Here is an 18,775-nt window from a genome sequence, read left to right on the forward strand (position 1 = left end):
ACAATACCTGTTTTTCTCATCATTGCCTTCCGCCCCTGGTGTCTGCTTGACCCTGAGCCCTTGGCAAAGATCACCCAGTTTCCAAGAAGCCGCGATCGTTTCCCTCCGCTTGCTTCGTAGCTACGTTTAGAAGGACTGGAAACGTTTGATAGACGTCACGCAAAGGTGGCAAACATCACAGCCCAACAGGTATTTATTGCGCCCCCCATCCCCTCTTCCCCCCTCCCTCTTCCTTTCCTCTCAAGCTCTTTCGTCCTCTTCAGGGGCTCTTGCCCTTCCCTCAACATGTCAGAGATGTGTGGTCGCGAGGCTCTCCTCTCTGAATATACTCAGTCTTGTCGCTGACTCTTTCTTTCTTTGATTAGTACTCAGAGCGCCGCCGCCGCTCCCAGTATCGGTGAACGATCATTTGCCTTCAAACCATACCTTAGTAAGCCATCACCTCTTCCAACGACCTAGGTCAACTGGCTCTGACAACCTATAGCCTATCAACTATACTCAAGATGTCGGACTTGGATTCGCCCCGACAGGCTGTCCCTGACCCACGTGAGCTGCCTTTGGGCGAATTCGGGGCAAGCGACTATGCAACTGTTCAGCGTCTCTGTGGGATTCTGGAGGCTCATGGACATCTCATGCGAGATGATCACTACAATTCCATCATTTCCCTCCTCCGCGCTGGCTACTACCGGCACTCGAGCGGCTCTGTCACCGATCCAGAGCACCATCATATCTACTCGATCATGTTTGATAGCCTGACTGGCAACTTCAACATGAGACATGTCACCTACGTCAACTGGATCTTCTTGGCGGCCATCTATGGCCCGTCTCATGGTCGGCTTGAGAAATTTCGCCAGCCCCTCGAGCTTACGTACGGGTGGGATCTTACAAGAGATCTCACCTTCCACTACGACGTACACGTCGAAACTTACCAGAGGCGAGCCATGAGACGGAGACCCCTGGGACTTCCGCTCCACCGAGCGGACTGTCCTTAGGGACGCATTGAAAATACCCAGATGACTGGGAGCGCAGAAGATGCCATGGCAAGCGCGGGTTCAGTTACGACAGTTCTTAGAACTCTTCGATCAAATGACTATAAAGTTCTTTCACTCGCACACACTGTTTATCGTTGTCTCTTTTAATTCCTTGCTCTTCTGACATGCTCAAGCATCTTTCAACCTAGCGCCTCCCTTGATATCCTTTCTGCATCCAATGACACCATCTATATATTATATATACCAGCGGCTCCGTGACACGGCTGAAAACATCCTCGATTGGACTGGAATCACATACGAAAACTGGTTTATCTTGGGTGAGGCCGTCGCGTGCCGCCTCCGCAAGTTCCGGAGGCGGCTGTTGTTCAAATTGGGATGGGATCTGACGGCAGACCTGGCGTATCACGCAGACGTTCACGCGGTCAGCAGTCAAATATATGATGCATTTGTAGCGATGTGGGAGATGCGCGGGAGAGCGACTCGTGGCCACCATGGGGAGCTAGAATGGTGAGATGGTGCGGCGTTAAGGAGCAGATATGGGCACCTCCAACGCATCGGGGTTTATGACCGTGCCGAGCGTGTTAGGGACTGGGTCGAGGCCCGACCTAACTGGACAGTGAGTTATGCTAAAACCGCGGAAAAGGACTGTCGGTAGGTCTCTAGATGAGTCTGGAGACCATTAGTCACCGGATATATAGCGTTCTGGCCGCCATCTTGGTGTTCTTTGCTGCTGCTTGACCTTTTTCGACTACCCACTGGCACCTCTACAACGGTTGATGCCATCTTCAACTGGGTCGGTATTTTTTCTATATATATTGTTTAGCTTTCCTTTTCACTTATGGACTGGTGCATGGCGACCTCAGAATGTTCCGCAAGCCCATGGAGATGAATCACGGATGGGATGTAGAGTACTAGCTACATCATCCTGATGGTTTGCTGGAGTGTACTGCGAACACTCCCTGGGGCAAAAGGCGCCCTGAAGCAGTGGTATAACAGCAACGATGATTGCACACTGTACCGAGCAACATGAGAAATGAAAAGTCTTTTCGTCGCCGTGCTGGACTTGCTTCACCCCTCTCGGTTCTTCGTTCTTTTTTGGAACTCGTCCTTACGATACACACTCTTCTGATCTCTTTTCTACCAAGACCAGATATATATACTAATGTCTATACGTCACGGTCAAACATGCTGAAGAGTTGCTATATTGCCTATGGGATCAAAGCTAAACAGACTTTATTTATCTCATGCGACCTTTGGATCATGTCGCGACCGCAAACACCCCATGGAGACGATGAGAGCCGCCCGAAAGTACGGTGCAACATCTGCGGTGCTGAGTTTCGCCCTGGAAGAGATAACATTGAGCGGCGCCCTGATGACACGGGTTTTCGACCGGGCAGGGCCCGAAGAAGAATAATCGACCACGGAAGATCACTCCAGCTGGAATGGTTGAGGCGAGCAGTGAGTCTGAGTGGAACTTACAGAGATTGGAACCAACATGTGGACGCCTAGAAAGTATCCCGGTTGGGATACGACGAAAAACAAAACTTCAATCCAGGCTTCCAGTGTGCAGTCTCAACCTTGCACGGAACGTCTCTGCGATTGCATTGTACGAAAAGTGGTCATGACTACTCCTAAGGTTGTGCCTACGGCAGAAATGGGTGAGGGCGTAGTTGCGATAACGGACTACCCGCCTAATGATCTTATGGACGAGCTTACAGGAGAGCTTGCTCCTCCCGATACTTGCCAAGACGGTTGAGCAGCTGACTTGGAGCGAAATGACTTGGAATGTGGTGATGAGGATTGGCATAAGGGTATTAAGTGATGATTTCTTCATAGAGGAGCATTAATTTTGAGAAAATAAGATTCTTTAGTAATGGAAATCGCACAAATTATATCTGGAAGTGGTGTTGGATGCCAAGGTCGTGCTGAGGTACCCGTGCTAATGCAAGGAGCCTCCCAGGGGTAACACGTGACCTGGTACTATCACGTGCACGGCATCGGGTACTGTGGGTAATCCTCCTCGATAATCATGGAGGAAATGCCAACAGGCCAATCCAAGTTCCAACCTCGACTGCTATGACCAAGGCGATCAGGCAATAAGTCAAGTGCACATGCGGCCCTTTCGACCTCAACGATGAGTAGCTTGGGACTGACACTCTAACGAGCCCGCCGTTGCGGGCGTCACCTTCGCAGCATGAACAGCCTCGAACCTCAAAAGCCAGAACGACTTTATCTTCTTCACCCTTGGGTCCTCTTTCTATCTTACCAAGGGCATCCTCTACAATTTCGCAATCGGGCATGCAAGATGGCCACTCTTGCGTGCCTGAGGCCACCCTTGCTCGAGTCAACAGCAGTCTCAGGAAGATGGCGTCTCATGGCGTCATTGCCGAGAGGCATCTCTTCACGCCCCCCTTCGATATTTCATCTTTCGGGTACCCAGAATTTTCATTTGTTCGGAAGACCCTCAACAAGCTCCCTCACCCCAAAGCAATCCCCGCCGGCGGGATAAAAAGAACCGTCCTGGTCCTTTGGAGACCGATTTCGATGAAGACGAAGTATGTCTCACCTGCGTTCACCACGCCAAACTTATCACTAACGAAGAACCCATCAGCCATGTTCATTCTCGAGGGGCTATGTGTATGGCATATCGAGAGTCTCAGGGGCCATGGCACGGTTCCTCCCAACCGGCCTGGCCTCACCTGCAGCAACTTATTCACCACGTTATCGCTGCTACCAAAGATAACGGGCACATTCCATGGCGGCACTCCAGAGAGATGGGAAACCCCGCCTACCCGTACGGAGGGAGTGGCAGGGGAGAGAAATAACCCTGCTTACCCCTCTGGAGGAAGTGCTAGGAGAGATGTACTCGTGGAACGACCAATTGCGCAAGAAACTGCCCGCCCACTGCGACAATGGGAGACGACGCGCAAGCATGAAGAACAGGAGAAAGCGACGAGAGAAATAACTCAAGAGCCCGAGAAGTTCCACATCTCCGCGCGTCAACGTGCAACATACGCTAGCCGCCTCCCCCTTGAACGCACTGTCACCATGCACCTCATTTCGCGTTACCTTCATGGGCGCTCGAAAATGGACTTCCAGCTTCCGGAAGGCGAAGCGTTCAAGACTGAAGAGCTCTAAGAACTGTTCGAAAACCTTGAGACGATCCCCGGGCTTATCATCGCCGATGACGCCTCGGTTGAAGTCGAAGACCCAGCCGCTGAACTTGAGCATGCGCCCACTTTCTCACTAACGGCCTCGACTCTAAACATCAGCAGGAATCGACGGGCCGTCTTATCCTGGTGAGAAGGCTTTGAGATCGGGCCAGGCTCTCCCTCAAAGGAAGGATCATTTGCTCCAACCAGACGCATCAGTTTCCCCAGGTTCCCTGGTCAGAATCGCATTGTTTCCAGCAACATGGCGAGATGGCTCAACCCTCAATTGGAAAGAGAGAAATGGCCGCCGTAATCGGGACGGGCGTCCATCGTCACTGTCTAGGATCCATGAAAGGGGGCGACATTACATACCGAGTTATGCCTTGGAAGAGATAACCTTGAGCGGCGCCCTGAGCGAATCGGCTCCCAGGATCAAGATGCCTTTGGCCCAGTTCAAGGGAGTTCTTGATGTGCCGTGTCCTTGGCCGACATCAAGAACTCCCTTGAACTCTTTGTTCGTTGTCAACGATCATGATAACTCGGCCAAGGACCAGGCACATCAAGAACGCCCTTGAAGTGGTTGTTCGTTGAAGCTCTTCATTCATCACCAGCGAATTTCGAGCTATTATATCGCTTTGAACATCGTCGCCAGCCCGTCCCCACTGGGAAACACCCCCTACGGAAGTAGGCTTCGGTCTTCCTCCCCACGCACCTTCTTCATTCGCCCATGCAAAATGAAGCTTGATGAGTATAACCGAAACATCTTCCGGGAATACTTCTCCAAGCCTCCCCTTGGAGTTGCTGCCGTGTCTACGGCTCAGGACACTCACGTCGCACCTTTTTTATATCATCGTCACGTCCTTTATATGTAGCGCAAGCATCGGAAAGATGATTGTGTCTTCACCCTCCGATGGTGCATGCTCCATCGACAAAGTTGAGGACATCTCGTGAGATTGAGAAAAAAGCTTTCGCAAAGTTGTAATTAGGGAGTGAGTAAGTACCTTTTTCATATGTTGGAGCCCTTCGTGTTAGCTAATCGACCCCTGTAGTTAACGAAATTGTCGGGTTTCCTCACCGAAAAGGCACTTCTTTTTGTCTCGAGCGTCTCTGAGATCTTCCCTCTGCTTCCCCCCTTTCCTTCCTTATACATACACATCCTCTCATGACGATAGCGACACCATCAAAGAGAGCATATATTGTCCCTGCCGTGGACCACCCAGAAATTGAGGATAGAATCGCCAACGGGGCTTCCCAGATGATGGCATCTCAGATGACGAGCGAGCTTGTTAAGGGCGGGCATCGTCTGCGCAATCCCATGTCCCTTCGTGGATACGCGTCTTTCTTGGGATACCTAAGCCTACACTGGCCTCTGTCCGTTCTTCCAAGAATAAACTACTGTTGAGGTGTACGAAACTTTGTTTAAAAAGACAAAGAAAGCCTCTCGGCTTTTTTATCTGCCACTCCCTTTTGATGTGGTCAAGTGCCGAACATGTCAAGAACATGACATCCCAACTCTTTGAGGCACATAGGGGGGTAGAGACGACTACCATCAAGACCATACGATCACTCTCGGTCCCCTTGTTGCTCTCTTTTTGACCATTGAGAGTCATCTAGACATCAGCATTTCGCCCACACCTGGTCAAGTCCATGGAGCGACACACATGGCCCTGACAACAACCCCAACACATAAAAATCAAGGTTCACCAGAAGCTTGAGGCTCATCATGCAAGATTAAAGCATATAATTTGCAGAAGAAACTTCAAGAGCAAGCTTTACTTCTCCCCCCAACCTATAAGGAGACCGCCTTCCTCCTCCAGAATCTCCCACGAATTCTTCCCTTTACAACCACCCACACTTACCTTCTGGCTCAACCATCATCACTACGCAATCCCGTACTTGTTTACAACACCTTCAAGATCATTCCGACACGCAAAAACGCCACCATGTCTTCCTACTCGGACACCATCACTGCCGAGCAGGCTATCAGCCTGCTCAATGGCAGATTCCAACTCGACCTGATGCTTAAGCTGTCCAAGCTTGACATTTCCGACTTTCAGCGCCTTTCTCGGACAGATGAACTTCGAGTCGCCCTAAGGAGGGTGCTTCGAGTCTCCTGGAACCAACAGCACGATGGAGAGTGGAAGCCTACGTGTGGCCAGGGCGTGGCTATCAAGCGGCTCGAGGAGTGGGCGACATCTGCCGTGTACATGCAGATGATGAACCGTCGCTAGGGACCTCATACCGGAAGCGTAAGCAGCTCAAGGGAAACAAAGTTGATGAGAAGCTAACTTGTCCAGCGACATAGGCGGCGGCTGGGTGGGAAAGGACACGTTCAAGTCCACGCCCAACAAACTCAACCTCAGAAACAGAACGCCCTGCGGCAGAAGAGTCACCAGTCAACCAATCTGCGACCGGCCAACTGATCAACAACACAAAAGAAGATCACTATGGCTGCTTTTCGCAGAGATCTATGACGAAGCGCTCAAAGCAGCGCGACCAATGCCTATCGGCATGCCTTCTTGTATGACCAAGATGACCTTACCGAAGAGGTCCGCAAGCTTCGTAAGGGCGCAAAACGTTATGAGGTCACCGGTCACCAGAGAAACAGGCCATCCAGGTAAATCCCCTCTATTCTCTCTCTCTCTCTCGCACCCTCTTTCTTCCCTCTTCCTCTCTTCTCTTCCCTCGCCTCCATCTTCTCCGCCTCCTCTGACACGCTCCCTCTCCTCTCTCCGACCGTCACAGTCGTCTCTGCCGCTTCAGCTCTCGCTTCTACCTCTTCTGCCTTCTCCTCTGCTTCTTATTCTCTCGTCTCTAACGTCGTCGCTCGCAGCACAGTTCTCTCTCGCTACCACAATCATGCCTTCGTCTGAGAGGTTAAGCCTCTCATGGGGTGTTTTAACTACTCTAACTTCCGTACGAGAAACAAGAGAGAATTTTTCACCTTCTCAACACTGGATTCTCCCGACCCATTGTCTTTCAACACGATGCCTACAAGAACCACAATCGATCCAGCAATAACAGTTACTGGGTTGTACGACATCGTCACCGCCGCCCAGTATAGAAACCAATATCCTATGCCTTCTGCCCCCTCCGCCTCACAACGGACCTGTCACGATCTCCGGGCTCAGTTAACCCATCAAGGGCCGGGTTGCAACTATAATGATGAACAGATTCTCAACACATCACAAGATCATGACCCGATGTTAACACAGTGGCCTTTTTTTAAACCTTCTGCAACAGCAGAAGAGTCACACCTAGACGGACCCATCACGACGAACCCGGGCAACAACATAGACGTCGGCTCTTCACTTAACAGCTTAACCACGAGCATCGCAGACATGACAAGCTCAGTCAAGAACTCCAGGGCGGACAAGCTGCTCATGGAACACCTGGGCAGGGACAACGCTAGACTCAGCAAGCTTAGGCTTCGTTCGTCAACTTTTAAGTTTCGGAGGGATACATTGTCAACAAACTGATTTTTGGATGATGGAAAAGTATCCTTGGCTTTGGCTTCCGTTGCCGGAAGCCCTGGTCTCATGGTTGCCTCGCATGGAGCCTTCTTGTTGTCACTTGCGGTTTTGTCTTGTAATTACATGGATGTTACGATCTCTTCCTCAATGAGAGGCAACAATGAGACGAATAATAAATTGAAGCAGAATGATTCAAATAGTAGTCGTGTGTTTCTGTATCAATGCTAGGTGAACTGAACCGTCTCGTACTCGCTCCTGGCTCTGATGCGAGGGCCATATTTGAACAGCACCCAAGGAACAGGAAGCAATGACAATGCGATAAATCCCAAGAGGCTACTCGCCCAGTCGATTCCCAACTTCTGGTACACTTGAAAGAGTCAGCTATCGTCTATGCTTGAGGGTGGGTTGCACGTACTCTGGATGGTAAACAACGGGAACACTCCAGCGAAGCCATATCGGGCAAGACTGTTTGCGCTGGATGCGCTGGCCACCACACTTCCGTGATATGTATCAGTGGTATACTGGATAGTGCTGACGAAGACGCATAGATTTCCCCAGGCAAATGCAATCATGGCTGCTGCTGGGCTGGCCCACGATACTCCCGGTCGCGCAGTCCAGGCAAACCAGAATAGGCCGATGGGCAACCCGATACTCCCGATCATGGCTGGATAAAGACGATGCTCAGGAGGGATCTGATGGGGAGGATACTTGTGGGCCTTTGTACGATAGAGGAAGACGTCACAGAGAATGACAGTAACGAGTCCGAGAAGACATCCGATGACGATGGAGAGAAATACCAAGCCCGACTCCTCGATCGAAAACTGATACACCTTTCCAAACGTATACGGTACAGCCGCGAAGAAGCTAAAGAGCGTTCCAAACTCGGCCGAAACGTAAAGACAGATGAATCCAGTGATGGGCTCGAAGAAGAGCATCCGAACCGGTCGCACGACAGCCACGACGGCAAAGGCCTTGAGGCGAGTAGACAATGGCGGCGAGGGCTCAACCTTGAGACCCATCTTCTTGGCGAGCTTGCGCTTGATTGCTGGGTGGAAGGTTTCCTCCGAGAGGGCTGCGAAGATCATGGCGAAGATGGCGAAGAAGATGAGAGCCCACTGCGTCCAGCGCCAGCCTTTGCGGTTGACGATGAATGAGCCGATAACTGGTCTTTAGAGGGTTAGTAACATTAACAGAGTGGTGGAGAGTCAAATACTCACCCAAATCCAGGTCCCAAAAACGGCATCAGGATGAACACGGCAGACACAGGCCCCCTATTCCTGGGCGTAAACGTCTCCGACAAGGTCCCAGACGCAACAGCCAACACAGGACCCCAGCAAAGTCCAGCCATGAAGCGTAGGAAACACAGACCGCCCATGTTGTGCACGAGACCCGCGCCGATGGTGAACAAGGCCCCGATGGGCACGCCCGCAGCGTAGATGTAGTACCGACCGATGGTCTCTGACAGAGGACCGCCGATGACGGGGCCAAAGCCGAGGGCGAGGACATACATTGTCAGAGGGAGGAGGGCGACTGTGCTGCTGACGTTGAATTCGGTCATGAGCGGGTTCCGGGCGGCGCTCATGATAGAGGTACCAACTGATCTGTATGTCAAGGTTAGGAATGGTCCACCAGAAGGTATTTTCACTTACGCTAGGAATGCCGCCGAGGATATCATCACGACTTGCAATACCTTCTTCCTAGCTGGCCAGTTGAAAGGGTTGTGCGGGCTGTTGTCCCAGTCCAACTCGTCCACAACATCAGGAGTCTCCTTTGACTGCGCAACCTCGACATCATTTTCAGTCGTAGAGTCGTTTCGAATTGAAGGAGCCAACGCGACATCCCCATTCACCGTAGCAGCATCTTCAATCAGAGTTGTCGCCATTATAGTTGGCGATCTGTCACACAAAGGGCTTGTTTCTCATCCTCAGAACAGCAATGCCATCTAGATTTAAAAGATCCAAGATCTCGCCTGCCGATCAAACAAGGTGCTCAGTAACGGAAATGCTCTGGAATTGCGACATTGGGGTCATCCGGCGCATAAATGGAAATAATTCCGACGGGGTTTATGGCGGTTAATATGATTACTGATCCCTTTGATGCGGTGTTGCCCAAGCCCAGGACTATCACTAGCGTGGGCATTAACCTTGGGAATAAATGATGACTATGCGAGAGCTCAACTAGGATGAAATTATGTCACTTCTCCGAGGTTTGGTTACGTTTTTGTTGGGTGGTGTCCTTGGCTTCGCATACATCATCTGCCGCGCCCTTAAGTTGACCTCCCCTCGGCAACAGATTAATAAACTGCTACCATGAAAGGAGAATGTTTTCCTGGCTAGCCATGCAATACAAAGCATCGACGGTCCCTCGGCTTGAAATGTCGCTTAGCAATCGCACCCATCATTAGATCATCGCCATGTTGAGACACCACGAGGAACAGCGCCGAGCTCGCGTTTGAGATTATTAAATGGCAAAAGTCTTACACGGCAACCTCAACCAGATGATTGAATTGGTCATTGAATTTTTGCCGAGGTTTGGTCAAACACCCTCTGGAGCATGACCTCGGGCTCCTCGATGATGAGGGGTAGACTTTACAATACCAAGGCAGACATTGAGAGTGAGTGCAACGGTGGGGGTACATTAACATTAATCTCTATACCTCTACACACGTTTCTAGAATGGCCGTTGGCGACGAGACCGCTGAAGCTGACCTAGTCAGTTACCAGGCAGCTGAATCAACTTGTAATCGCCATCCAGGTAAAACCACTGATCATACTTGGCAGGTCTCTCGGCAGCAGGAAGGACGCTAGACTTGGCGGGTAGGTTGAACTTCTTAGTAGCATCCTTGCTGCGGACGAAGCTCTTCTTGTACTTCTTGGTGCTAGTCTGGTTGTAGTTGATCTCGTTGGAGTCAACCTTGCCTCGGACGAGGTCCTGCCAGTCGCCGTGGCTGTCCTTGATGGTCTTGGCCATGAACTTGGCGTTTTGGTAGTCCCCGCCCACGATCTCGAGGACTTCGTCGCCGCGAGCGACCTTGTAGTACTGGGAGTTGTCAGAAACGGCCTATTGGGTTTAGGCGAGGAACTCACAGTGAACCATTCGTAGAAAGTCTGAGCCAGACCAGGTCGGTACTTTTCGAGATCCTCGACAGCTGCACCGGTTAGCTGAATTCTGTTGGTGTGGTATCATGACTTACTGTCAACCAGGGCCGCAAGGGGGTCCTTGGTGTCAATGGCAATGACCTTCCAGTCAGTCTCGCCGCCCTAGAAGAAGGTCAGATTACTACCTCTGTCAATTATTCGGAAGACTCACATCGTTCAGAGCGAGGCCGCCGAGAACCTTGACAGACTTGACCTGGCCGACATGGGCAGGGCTGTGATGTGTATTAGCAGTGGGCCTCGAGGGCATTCAATGCGAACATACGCTTCAGTGATATCGAACAGGTCGATAGGGTCATTATCACCAGGGTAGCCAGTAAAGTCATGGTCGTAGTTAGGGCTCTCCCAAGTCTGAGGGATGGATCCATAATGGAAGGGGTAAGACTTGTGAGGCCAGACACTCTCAACAAAGCGAGGCTTGTCCTTCTTGTCATCGTGGAAGATGGGGTCTAGACGAAGTCAGTGATTGGGTCTTCGGTCGCTAGATGAGGAGACTCACTGAGAGGCTCGCTGCGCTTGGTCTCGATCTTGCCGTCAGTCCATCGAGGGATCTCGACAACGTAGCTCACGATGCGGTTGTTGCCCTTCTCAGGGTACAGGGGAACATCGTGCCAGAAGGAGATGGGCTGGCCATCCTTTTCCAACCACACACGCCATTCCTGCTGATAGTCAACATCATATTCTAGCCTTGTAGAGGTGACAAGTACTGACGAGGGTGTTGCGCGCTCCGACCTCTCGCAGAGTAAGAGAGTCATAATCAAAAGACTTGGCTCGGAGCTCAATAATTGAACCAAGAGCCACAGCGGGCAGCAAGGCCAGACGGAGGAGCACAGAGGTAGCGACCATGATGACTTGAGAGAAGGAGGACAGCTGTTGGAGAAACTCTGCAGCTGATCTGAACAAACTTCAGAGTTTCACCGGCGCTCGGGGTGTTTTTAAGCTTGATCGGGAAGATCGCATCGGGTGCATAGCTCGCGTGAGGAGTCAACACCAATGACGCCTCCGTTGTACAAGAAACCCAACCGAACCCTCGGTGACGAGAACGGGAGAAGTGAAGACCTGTAGCCCGGGACCCGGGTGTCCGCCGAGAGCGACGGATCGTCACCCCGGCCGGGGCAATAAAAGCGTAGGGCTCCAACGGCGAGGCAAAAGGGGAGCACGTGCCAGGGGTGGATGTCGATCACTTTTGGATGGGTCCAGTTGAAGATCTTACATTGATGCACGTGGGACTTGGGAGATGCTGAAATCAATGTCCAAAAGGGTAGGTGCTACTGCAGGTCGACCAAAGAGCTGGAATCGCAATGACCAAGTTTAATTCCATGATAAGCCCGAGTCAATTCGCTTCTTGGCGACGCGGGTCCTGCGATTTACTATCAAGGACGATTAAGAGCGAATGGACAAAATCCCGCGTCAAGTCCACCCGGTTAGACAGTGCTTATGAGGATTCTGTCTAAAGACTTTGCTAAAATGTGGATAGTTTATGATGAGAATAGCCTCTTTTCATGATGGATTTATGACAACAGCATCTAATCTTGTAGCAGTATTAGGTTGACATTGGGCGAGGCTTGTCTGTTATTCTTTGGCCCAGCAGAAGTGAGATATCAGGCGGCATAAAAGTCAGCATTCATGACTCCCATCTCGAAGATTGAACCTATCACTAAATCTTATGCGGAAAACTTTACAGAGAACGATGCCGAAAGTGTGTCTATGACACCATCATTAAGTTCAAACGACTAACATCGTGACACCAGCGACGTTGTGCTTAGTCAACAATCTAACAAGAATAGAGTAGTCACGAAAATCCATGAAAACATACGGCGTGAGGCCCAAGCTGTTTTTGAGCTGTGAAAGTGCTAAAGATATTGTGTGATCTCGGTGGAAATAGTGACATTGGAGATACCGCACTATTCTGCGCAAGGGAACTTGTCCATCAAGGTACTGAAGGTAGTTGGGTTATACTAGCCTTTCACACAACAAAACCTAGCACATCCCAAATGAGATACTCTGAACCCTTCTTACATAGCTAGAGGCAGTACAGAGGGACTCTCAGTTAACGACTTCGCCACCACGCCTGGGGCTGCTGTTGAGGTCGCAGCAAAGCCATAAAGAGTACAGTGCTGGTAGCTGTGGCACGACTCGACAACGCAAATATCGCCATCCACACTCAGCAAAGCCGCTATTCAAGCCCGTTTATCTACCCTGCTTGGCACGCTATATCCTCCTCTGAGCTGTCTCAATATTCGGATACTCGGCGGTGGTCGCTACCCGGAGCTATGGTGCGGTAGTCCCTGGCGTCCCCGGCAGGACATCATCACTTGCCTTAGGGAGCATAATGGATATTTGAGGATGAGTTCCTCATAATTAAGAGTGTTGAGTTGGAGTATAGATGGATGAGTATAGTGTATGAAGTCGTCTAAAAAAGAACGCCCACTCAGGACACCACTGTAGGGCAACACTCTCTCGGGAACGGGCAAGCCAATAGGAGATGGAAAGAGCGGGCGTATCAGTGATAGTAGTAATGGAAGTTGAAGCTGAAAGGCAGGATGATATGACTGAATGTCTTGATGTGCTTGGAGTCTTTGTCCAACCGTGCAGGTGAGCTGGACCAGACAGCAACGAAGGAGAAGGGCCCCTGTCACCCCAAAGCCACTCAGAGCAGCTCTTTGAGTAGCCTGACGAATCAGAGGGTCTCACTGGACCCGCTACAACAAGCCGAGGCGTGGGGGTCACCGAAACCGCCCACATGATGCAAAGTTTGAGCTGCCACTTCAACAACAGTTCAAGGCACAGTGGCGGAGTGGTTAACGCGGCAGACTCGAAATCTGCTTCCTTCGGGAGCGTCTGTTCGAATCAGGCCTGTGTCGATTTGTTTTTTGCATTTCCTTCATCAGAACTGGAGATATTGTGTCCGATCTGGTGTGGTGTTATGTTTTGGACAACTTTCCATTTTAGCGCGTTTTTCTATTTGCACCTTCTTATTTTAGAGCGTCTGCCCGAACCAGGCCTGTGTCGATTTGCTATTTGCATTTCCTTCATCAGAACTGGAGATATTCTGTCTGATTGTCCTGTGGTGTCTTATCTCCGAGTTTTGGGCGATATTCTTTTTTTGGTGTCGCGTCTTTTTTTGGAGGCGGGACGTGGGGCGGGTGATGACTAATCTCAACGGTCATCCCAAACAGGAAGTTTTTCTGAGACTGCCCAAGCTCTTTCACATCCAAGACTCGCAATTGACGATATCGATCAAACCACTGTTCTCGCTTCTGGTATTAGGGACAGGATGACCTACGGTGATAATAGGCAGCCTTGGGCTGCCTCTATGCGGAGGAATTGAAGAGCTACGCATGACACGCAAGCTCGTAGTCACAAATCAATCATGGTGCATCGAACATAGTTCAGGACCTGTCCTCAATTACGCGTATCTACATGTTCCCGCATCAAGCCGGGAAGAAAGTCTAGAAATATAAACATGCCAAATATTTACAAGTCATAATGTAAGTTTACTCCATCACCCCAAATCCGATTACACGCACTGGTGGTACCACTCGTTGTGCTCCTCGCAGACATAAGGAGCCTCGCACTGCGTAGGTCCGTCCCAGTTACGGCCACCGCACTGGTAGTAGTGCTTGACCAGTTCGGTGGTGCCGGTGCCGATGGGGGCGGAGGGAGCCGTGCCGGTGGGGGCTGGGACGGCGGGGCCGGAGGCGGCGGGCTGGGTGTTCCAGGAGTAGGTGTAGGCGGAGCTGCTGTGGCGGATGATGGGGACGCGGACAGTGGGCTCAGCGGGAGATTCGGTCACGGAGGCGGCGGCGGCCTCGGAGATAGGGGCTTGGCTGTTGTAGGGCACGGTGCCGTTGATGGGTGTGGTGCTGTTTCCGGGGACGGCATAGGTGGGGAAGGGCTCAGGCTGCTCCTCATCGTCGCAGTCCTCATCATCTTGGTCCTCTTCGTCCTCGCCGGCTTGCTCGCCGTCTTCCTCACAGTCTTCGTCACCCTCATAGTCCTCGTCGTCGCCAACTTCAGAGGCGATGGGGGCGGCAGCAGAGGTTCGGATCTCGAGGGTGGTCTGAGTGGCAGTGTTGTTAAGGAAGGGAGTCACAATGAGGCTTGTGGGCTCAGGGGCAGGGGCAGCCTCGGAGATGGAGACGGCGGGTTTGGTTCGGGTCTCGAGAGTCGTGGCTGGAGCAGAAGTCTCGACAACGGGAGCGACGCTGGTAGCCTCAGCACTGGCAACAACACTGCTAGCCTCGACGCTGGTGGCTTCAGCAGTGGCAGCCACGCTGGTAGCTTCGACGGTGGAGGCCTTGCCGCTGGAGCCAGTCGCAGCGGCGGCGAGCAAGCTAGAAATGCTAGTCCAGGCGGGCTTCTTCTCATACTGATCGTTGTAGATGAGAGCCTCACCAGCACCACTGAAAGTGTTAGGCACCCAGCTGTACTTGTCAGAAACTCCCCAGATGGTCACACCCACGCAGCCCTCGGCATCAAGGCAGGATCCGACGACGTTGGCAAAGTCGTCACCCTGGGTCTTGAGAGCGGACTCGGAGGCGGGGATAGAGGCGTGGCGGATGTCGAGCTCGGTGTAGGCGACCTCGATGTTGAGGGCAGTGAAGCGCTTCAGGACAGTGGCGAGGTTAGCGCGCGAGGGGGTCTGGCCGACGATGAGGTGGCCCTGGAAGCCAACACCGTCGATGGGGGCACCGGCATCTTGGACGATCTTGACGAGCTCAAGGGCGCGCTCCGTCTTGGCACCGTTGCCCTCGAGGTTGTAGTCGTTATAGTACCTGAAGAGTCAGAGGTTGAACAGCACCAACAGGGCAATGACTTACAGCTTGGCATCGGGATCCGCCTTGCGGGCGGCGTTGAACGAGATGGCAAGGTAGTCAGTGCCGAGAGTCTGGTAGAAGACGCTATCCCGCCAGTTACCATCGTCGCCAATGGCCTCATTCACAACGTCCCAAGCATAGCAGTCGCCCTTGTAGTGACCAACAACGTTGGAGATGTGAGCCTCAATGATGGATGTAAGTTCCTCCTTCGAGAAGCTGCCACCCGACACTACAAAAGTCAGCACCGCTCATCTTCCAAGATGCAATAAATCTTACCCCAGCTGGGAAGTTGGCTGTGCCAAGTCAGAGCATGGCATCGCAGAATCTGTCCGTTCTTCTTGGCAAGGTCCGGAACGACGTCGGCCTTTTCGTAGGAAAACGTTCCCTTTGTCGGCTCCGTCGAGTCCCACTTCTGACCGTTCTCGGGGACGAGCTGACCAAACTCTTCGGTGTCATCGGCAATGGCCTTGTATGCCTCATCACTAAGATATCCGTTGTCGACGGTGGTGCCAAAGTACTGAAGTCCGGCGGCCTGCGCCAGGCTGTTGAGCTGGGCCGAGACGGGGCTCGAGGCCAGGAGACCAAGGAGGGCGGTCTTGTACATGATTGTATTGTTTAATGAGCGAGTGAATTAAACAAGAAAAGTAAAAGAAAGAATGGTAAAAACAAAGAACGACACACACGTACAAGTCAATGGCAAGTTCATCCCATCTTGAAAGTCTGGGCTTTTGTCCTTCAAATACACCCACCACAGCAAGGGGATGACCGATCAATCAAGAGATAGTCTTTGTTGATCGTCCCACGGTATACGCAAGTACGGCACCAGATCCCTATTCTCCCAGACGGCAAAACTCGAATCCGTCAACCGTCCTAGATTCCTCCGATAGGCGCACAGTCCTGGCATCTCCGCCCTGTCTCAGGTCGCGACAGGGGTATCTCTCGGGGGCTATTCCTCTTAAAGAAAGACAGACGAGCGAGATGAGACGATTTGAGAAGAAAAATACTAGAGAAGCTTTTGACGATCGTCCCAGCTTTTTTGTTAGTCGGGCCAAATTCCTTGGTTTCTTTGAAGGGACCGGGTTGTCGGCAACGTCAAGTTCGTTTGCCCCTGCAGTTCGCTACCGTTAACCCCTGATTTTGTCGACTAACTTGTGTGAATTAACGGACTGCTTGACGAATGATGAGGAGTTGAATGCGAATTTGAGGGGTTCTCTTATCACCCCAGATGGGGAACATGCTCTGATTGCGCGAGCGGTTAACAAGACTCGCCCTCTATTGCCGCGCTTATTCAACTTCTGTCGTATTAAGCAGGTAGCAATGAGAAACTCATATACGAGCCTCTCTGCAACCGTGAAACGCAACTCTTGGGTTGTATCGCGAATCGGGAGTCAAGCAAGCGTCGATCTTCCCCCCTTCCTCGTTTCAGATTCGAGGCGCTAGAGCGGTCTTAGTAGGTTCGGTATTTTCTAGATGATATCCGAGAAGAGATGAAAGGTGTTGATGGGGCCTCTCGGTTTGATTGACTTATCTGGAAGGCCGGAGGGACCAATGCCGAAAACTGCAAGGCTTGCTTTTAATGAGGACCAATTATTGGAATGAAAGAGAGATATTAAGATGATGGATTGTGGATATAATAAAAAACCTTGTTCTGCACCTTGCAAACGCCCAACCTTCTGTTGTGGTACTGAAAGAATGTCCTAATAGCGACCTGTCCAACCTTGAACTCGTGTTCACTCCACACGTACTGTCGATCGAATTCCATCTGAGTATCAGATCATGCACCTTGATCGAGAGCTTACGCCTCACTTCTTTCCTGCGAGTGCCCTCTCAATGTCACCAATCTCCAGCTCCTCGAGCGTCTCCTTCCACAGCTTCTCCGTCATCCTCTGACCGGGCCCGGTATACATGAGTGGCGGATACCTATCATAGTGTTAGCAGTCATCTCAGACTCTAAAGACTCAACTCACGGTCGAATCTCCCAGTCGCCAAAAGATCCATGACTCTCCTTGCCCAGCACCAGCGCAGAATGCAAATACTGCCTCGTTCCATCGACAATATTCCTTCCAAAGATAACCCCGGTGATGAATACAAAAGCCTGTGCTGCGTACTGGCCTTTGGACTCTCGCATGAGTGCTGTACCTCTGGTCGAGCTGGGGTTGACGACGTTGATGATGACGTCGTCTGCGGAAACGATCTCTGCGAGCTTCGAGATAAACATGGGTAGCAAGAGTTTTGTCTTGCCATATTGATCGAATCCGTCAAAGCCTTCTTCGGCGTCTAGCACGTCCAGGAAACTTCCAGATGGTTCCTCCATCTTCACCCACAGAGCCATGTCTGAGCCTACAATGGTCAGGCGGCCAGGCGTGGAGGCAAACTTCTTCCCTCCAGAGACGACGCTGTTCTTCTCCCTCAAGATGGGGACCAGCAGAATGGTGAGAAGCATCGTAGCCAGGAAGTTGACTTGGAGTGTCACCTCACGACCCTTGTCCCCAGTACAGCGCTGGTATGATGCCTTGCCGCACCCAGCGTTCAGGATAACAATATCAAGTCTCTTCAAGGTCTCGCACCTAGAAGCAAACTGCTTCACAGAATCATAAGACTCCATGTCAAGAATCCAAACTCTGATAGTCGCGTCTGGGAACTTGGCCTGCAACTGCTTCGCAGCCTCGTCGCCTCTGGACTGTGACCGCACAGCGAGGATCAGCTCGTTTAAGCCGAGTTGTAGGAGCTGTCGCGCACATTCGAGACCCAGGCCTTGACTTGAGCCGGTGACGATGGCGGTTTCACCGTGAAGGTCGATGTGAGAGGGGATCTTGGGGACGCGGTGGAAGACTTGTTTCCAGAACAGACCGGGGAAGCCGGCCTCCCAGGCTGCCCTATGTTTCAAGTTGGCTGACATTGTTTGTGGGTTTAAATTGGGTTGTGAGGTAAGTAAAAGATGTAAAGACGAAAGAATACGATTTGATGTAAAGGATGAGTTGGTAGAAGGCGTTGAGACTGGTTTGACCACCAGCAACAGTCTGGCAACTGCTATGTGATATATATATTCAATTGCCACGGACACGGCATCATCTATCTAAGCCGTCGCTTTCAATGCGACGGAAATACCTTTCAAACCATCCGAATCCGCTTCGAGGAACTTTTCTGCTAGGAACTTGTAACTCAAGATGCTTGATAACCAAT

At 51.5% G+C, this 18,775-nt stretch overlaps 7 protein-coding genes across 7 annotated transcripts; 3 read left to right on the forward strand and 4 right to left on the reverse strand.

The window, feature by feature from the left end:
- Positions 1-285: 285 nt before the first annotated feature.
- Positions 286-992, forward strand: NECHADRAFT_85656 (uncharacterized protein; the record flags this gene model as incomplete). Its single annotated transcript, XM_003039778.1, has 3 exons — positions 286-296; positions 366-430; positions 460-992. 3 exons carry the CDS (start codon positions 286-288, stop codon positions 990-992), a joined length of 609 nt encoding a protein of 202 aa, XP_003039824.1.
- Positions 993-2,177: 1,185 nt separating this feature from the next.
- On the forward strand, positions 2,178-2,748 carry NECHADRAFT_85657 (uncharacterized protein; the record flags this gene model as incomplete). The annotated part of the gene is made up of 2 exons (XM_003039779.1): positions 2,178-2,450; positions 2,548-2,748. 2 exons carry the CDS (start codon positions 2,178-2,180, stop codon positions 2,746-2,748), a joined length of 474 nt encoding a protein of 157 aa, XP_003039825.1.
- Positions 2,749-3,605: 857 nt separating this feature from the next.
- Positions 3,606-4,130, forward strand: NECHADRAFT_85658 (uncharacterized protein; the record flags this gene model as incomplete). Its single annotated transcript, XM_003039780.1, has 1 exon — positions 3,606-4,130. The coding sequence occupies one exon, from the start codon at positions 3,606-3,608 to the stop codon at positions 4,128-4,130; it is 525 nt and encodes a 174-aa protein (XP_003039826.1).
- A 3,711-nt stretch (positions 4,131-7,841) lies between these two features.
- NECHADRAFT_50413 (uncharacterized protein) lies at positions 7,842-9,499 on the reverse strand (the record flags this gene model as incomplete). Its single annotated transcript, XM_003039987.1, has 5 exons — positions 7,842-7,984; positions 8,033-8,082; positions 8,140-8,784; positions 8,835-9,218; positions 9,267-9,499. The coding sequence occupies 5 exons, from the start codon at positions 9,497-9,499 to the stop codon at positions 7,842-7,844; spliced, it is 1,455 nt and encodes a 484-aa protein (XP_003040033.1).
- Positions 9,500-10,329: 830 nt separating this feature from the next.
- NECHADRAFT_105442 (uncharacterized protein) lies at positions 10,330-11,618 on the reverse strand (the record flags this gene model as incomplete). Its single annotated transcript, XM_003039988.1, has 7 exons — positions 10,330-10,656; positions 10,704-10,765; positions 10,811-10,877; positions 10,927-10,987; positions 11,038-11,221; positions 11,272-11,431; positions 11,484-11,618. The coding sequence occupies 7 exons, from the start codon at positions 11,616-11,618 to the stop codon at positions 10,330-10,332; spliced, it is 996 nt and encodes a 331-aa protein (XP_003040034.1).
- Positions 11,619-14,610: 2,992 nt separating this feature from the next.
- NECHADRAFT_25306 (uncharacterized protein) lies at positions 14,611-16,196 on the reverse strand (the record flags this gene model as incomplete). Its single annotated transcript, XM_003039989.1, has 5 exons — positions 14,611-14,712; positions 14,788-14,988; positions 15,064-15,550; positions 15,596-15,821; positions 15,869-16,196. Coding segments are annotated over 5 exons (1,344 nt in total), but the record flags the coding sequence as incomplete, so codon positions are not given.
- Positions 16,197-17,394: 1,198 nt separating this feature from the next.
- On the reverse strand, positions 17,395-18,491 carry NECHADRAFT_50515 (uncharacterized protein; the record flags this gene model as incomplete). The annotated part of the gene is made up of 2 exons (XM_003039990.1): positions 17,395-17,512; positions 17,560-18,491. The coding sequence occupies 2 exons, from the start codon at positions 18,489-18,491 to the stop codon at positions 17,395-17,397; spliced, it is 1,050 nt and encodes a 349-aa protein (XP_003040036.1).
- Between the last annotated feature and the right edge of the window lie 284 nt (positions 18,492-18,775).

Source organism: Fusarium vanettenii (genome assembly GCF_000151355.1).
Source record: "Fusarium vanettenii 77-13-4 chromosome 10 genomic scaffold NECHAsca_82_chr10_2_0, whole genome shotgun sequence".
Classification (NCBI taxonomy): domain Eukaryota; kingdom Fungi; phylum Ascomycota; class Sordariomycetes; order Hypocreales; family Nectriaceae; genus Fusarium; species Fusarium vanettenii.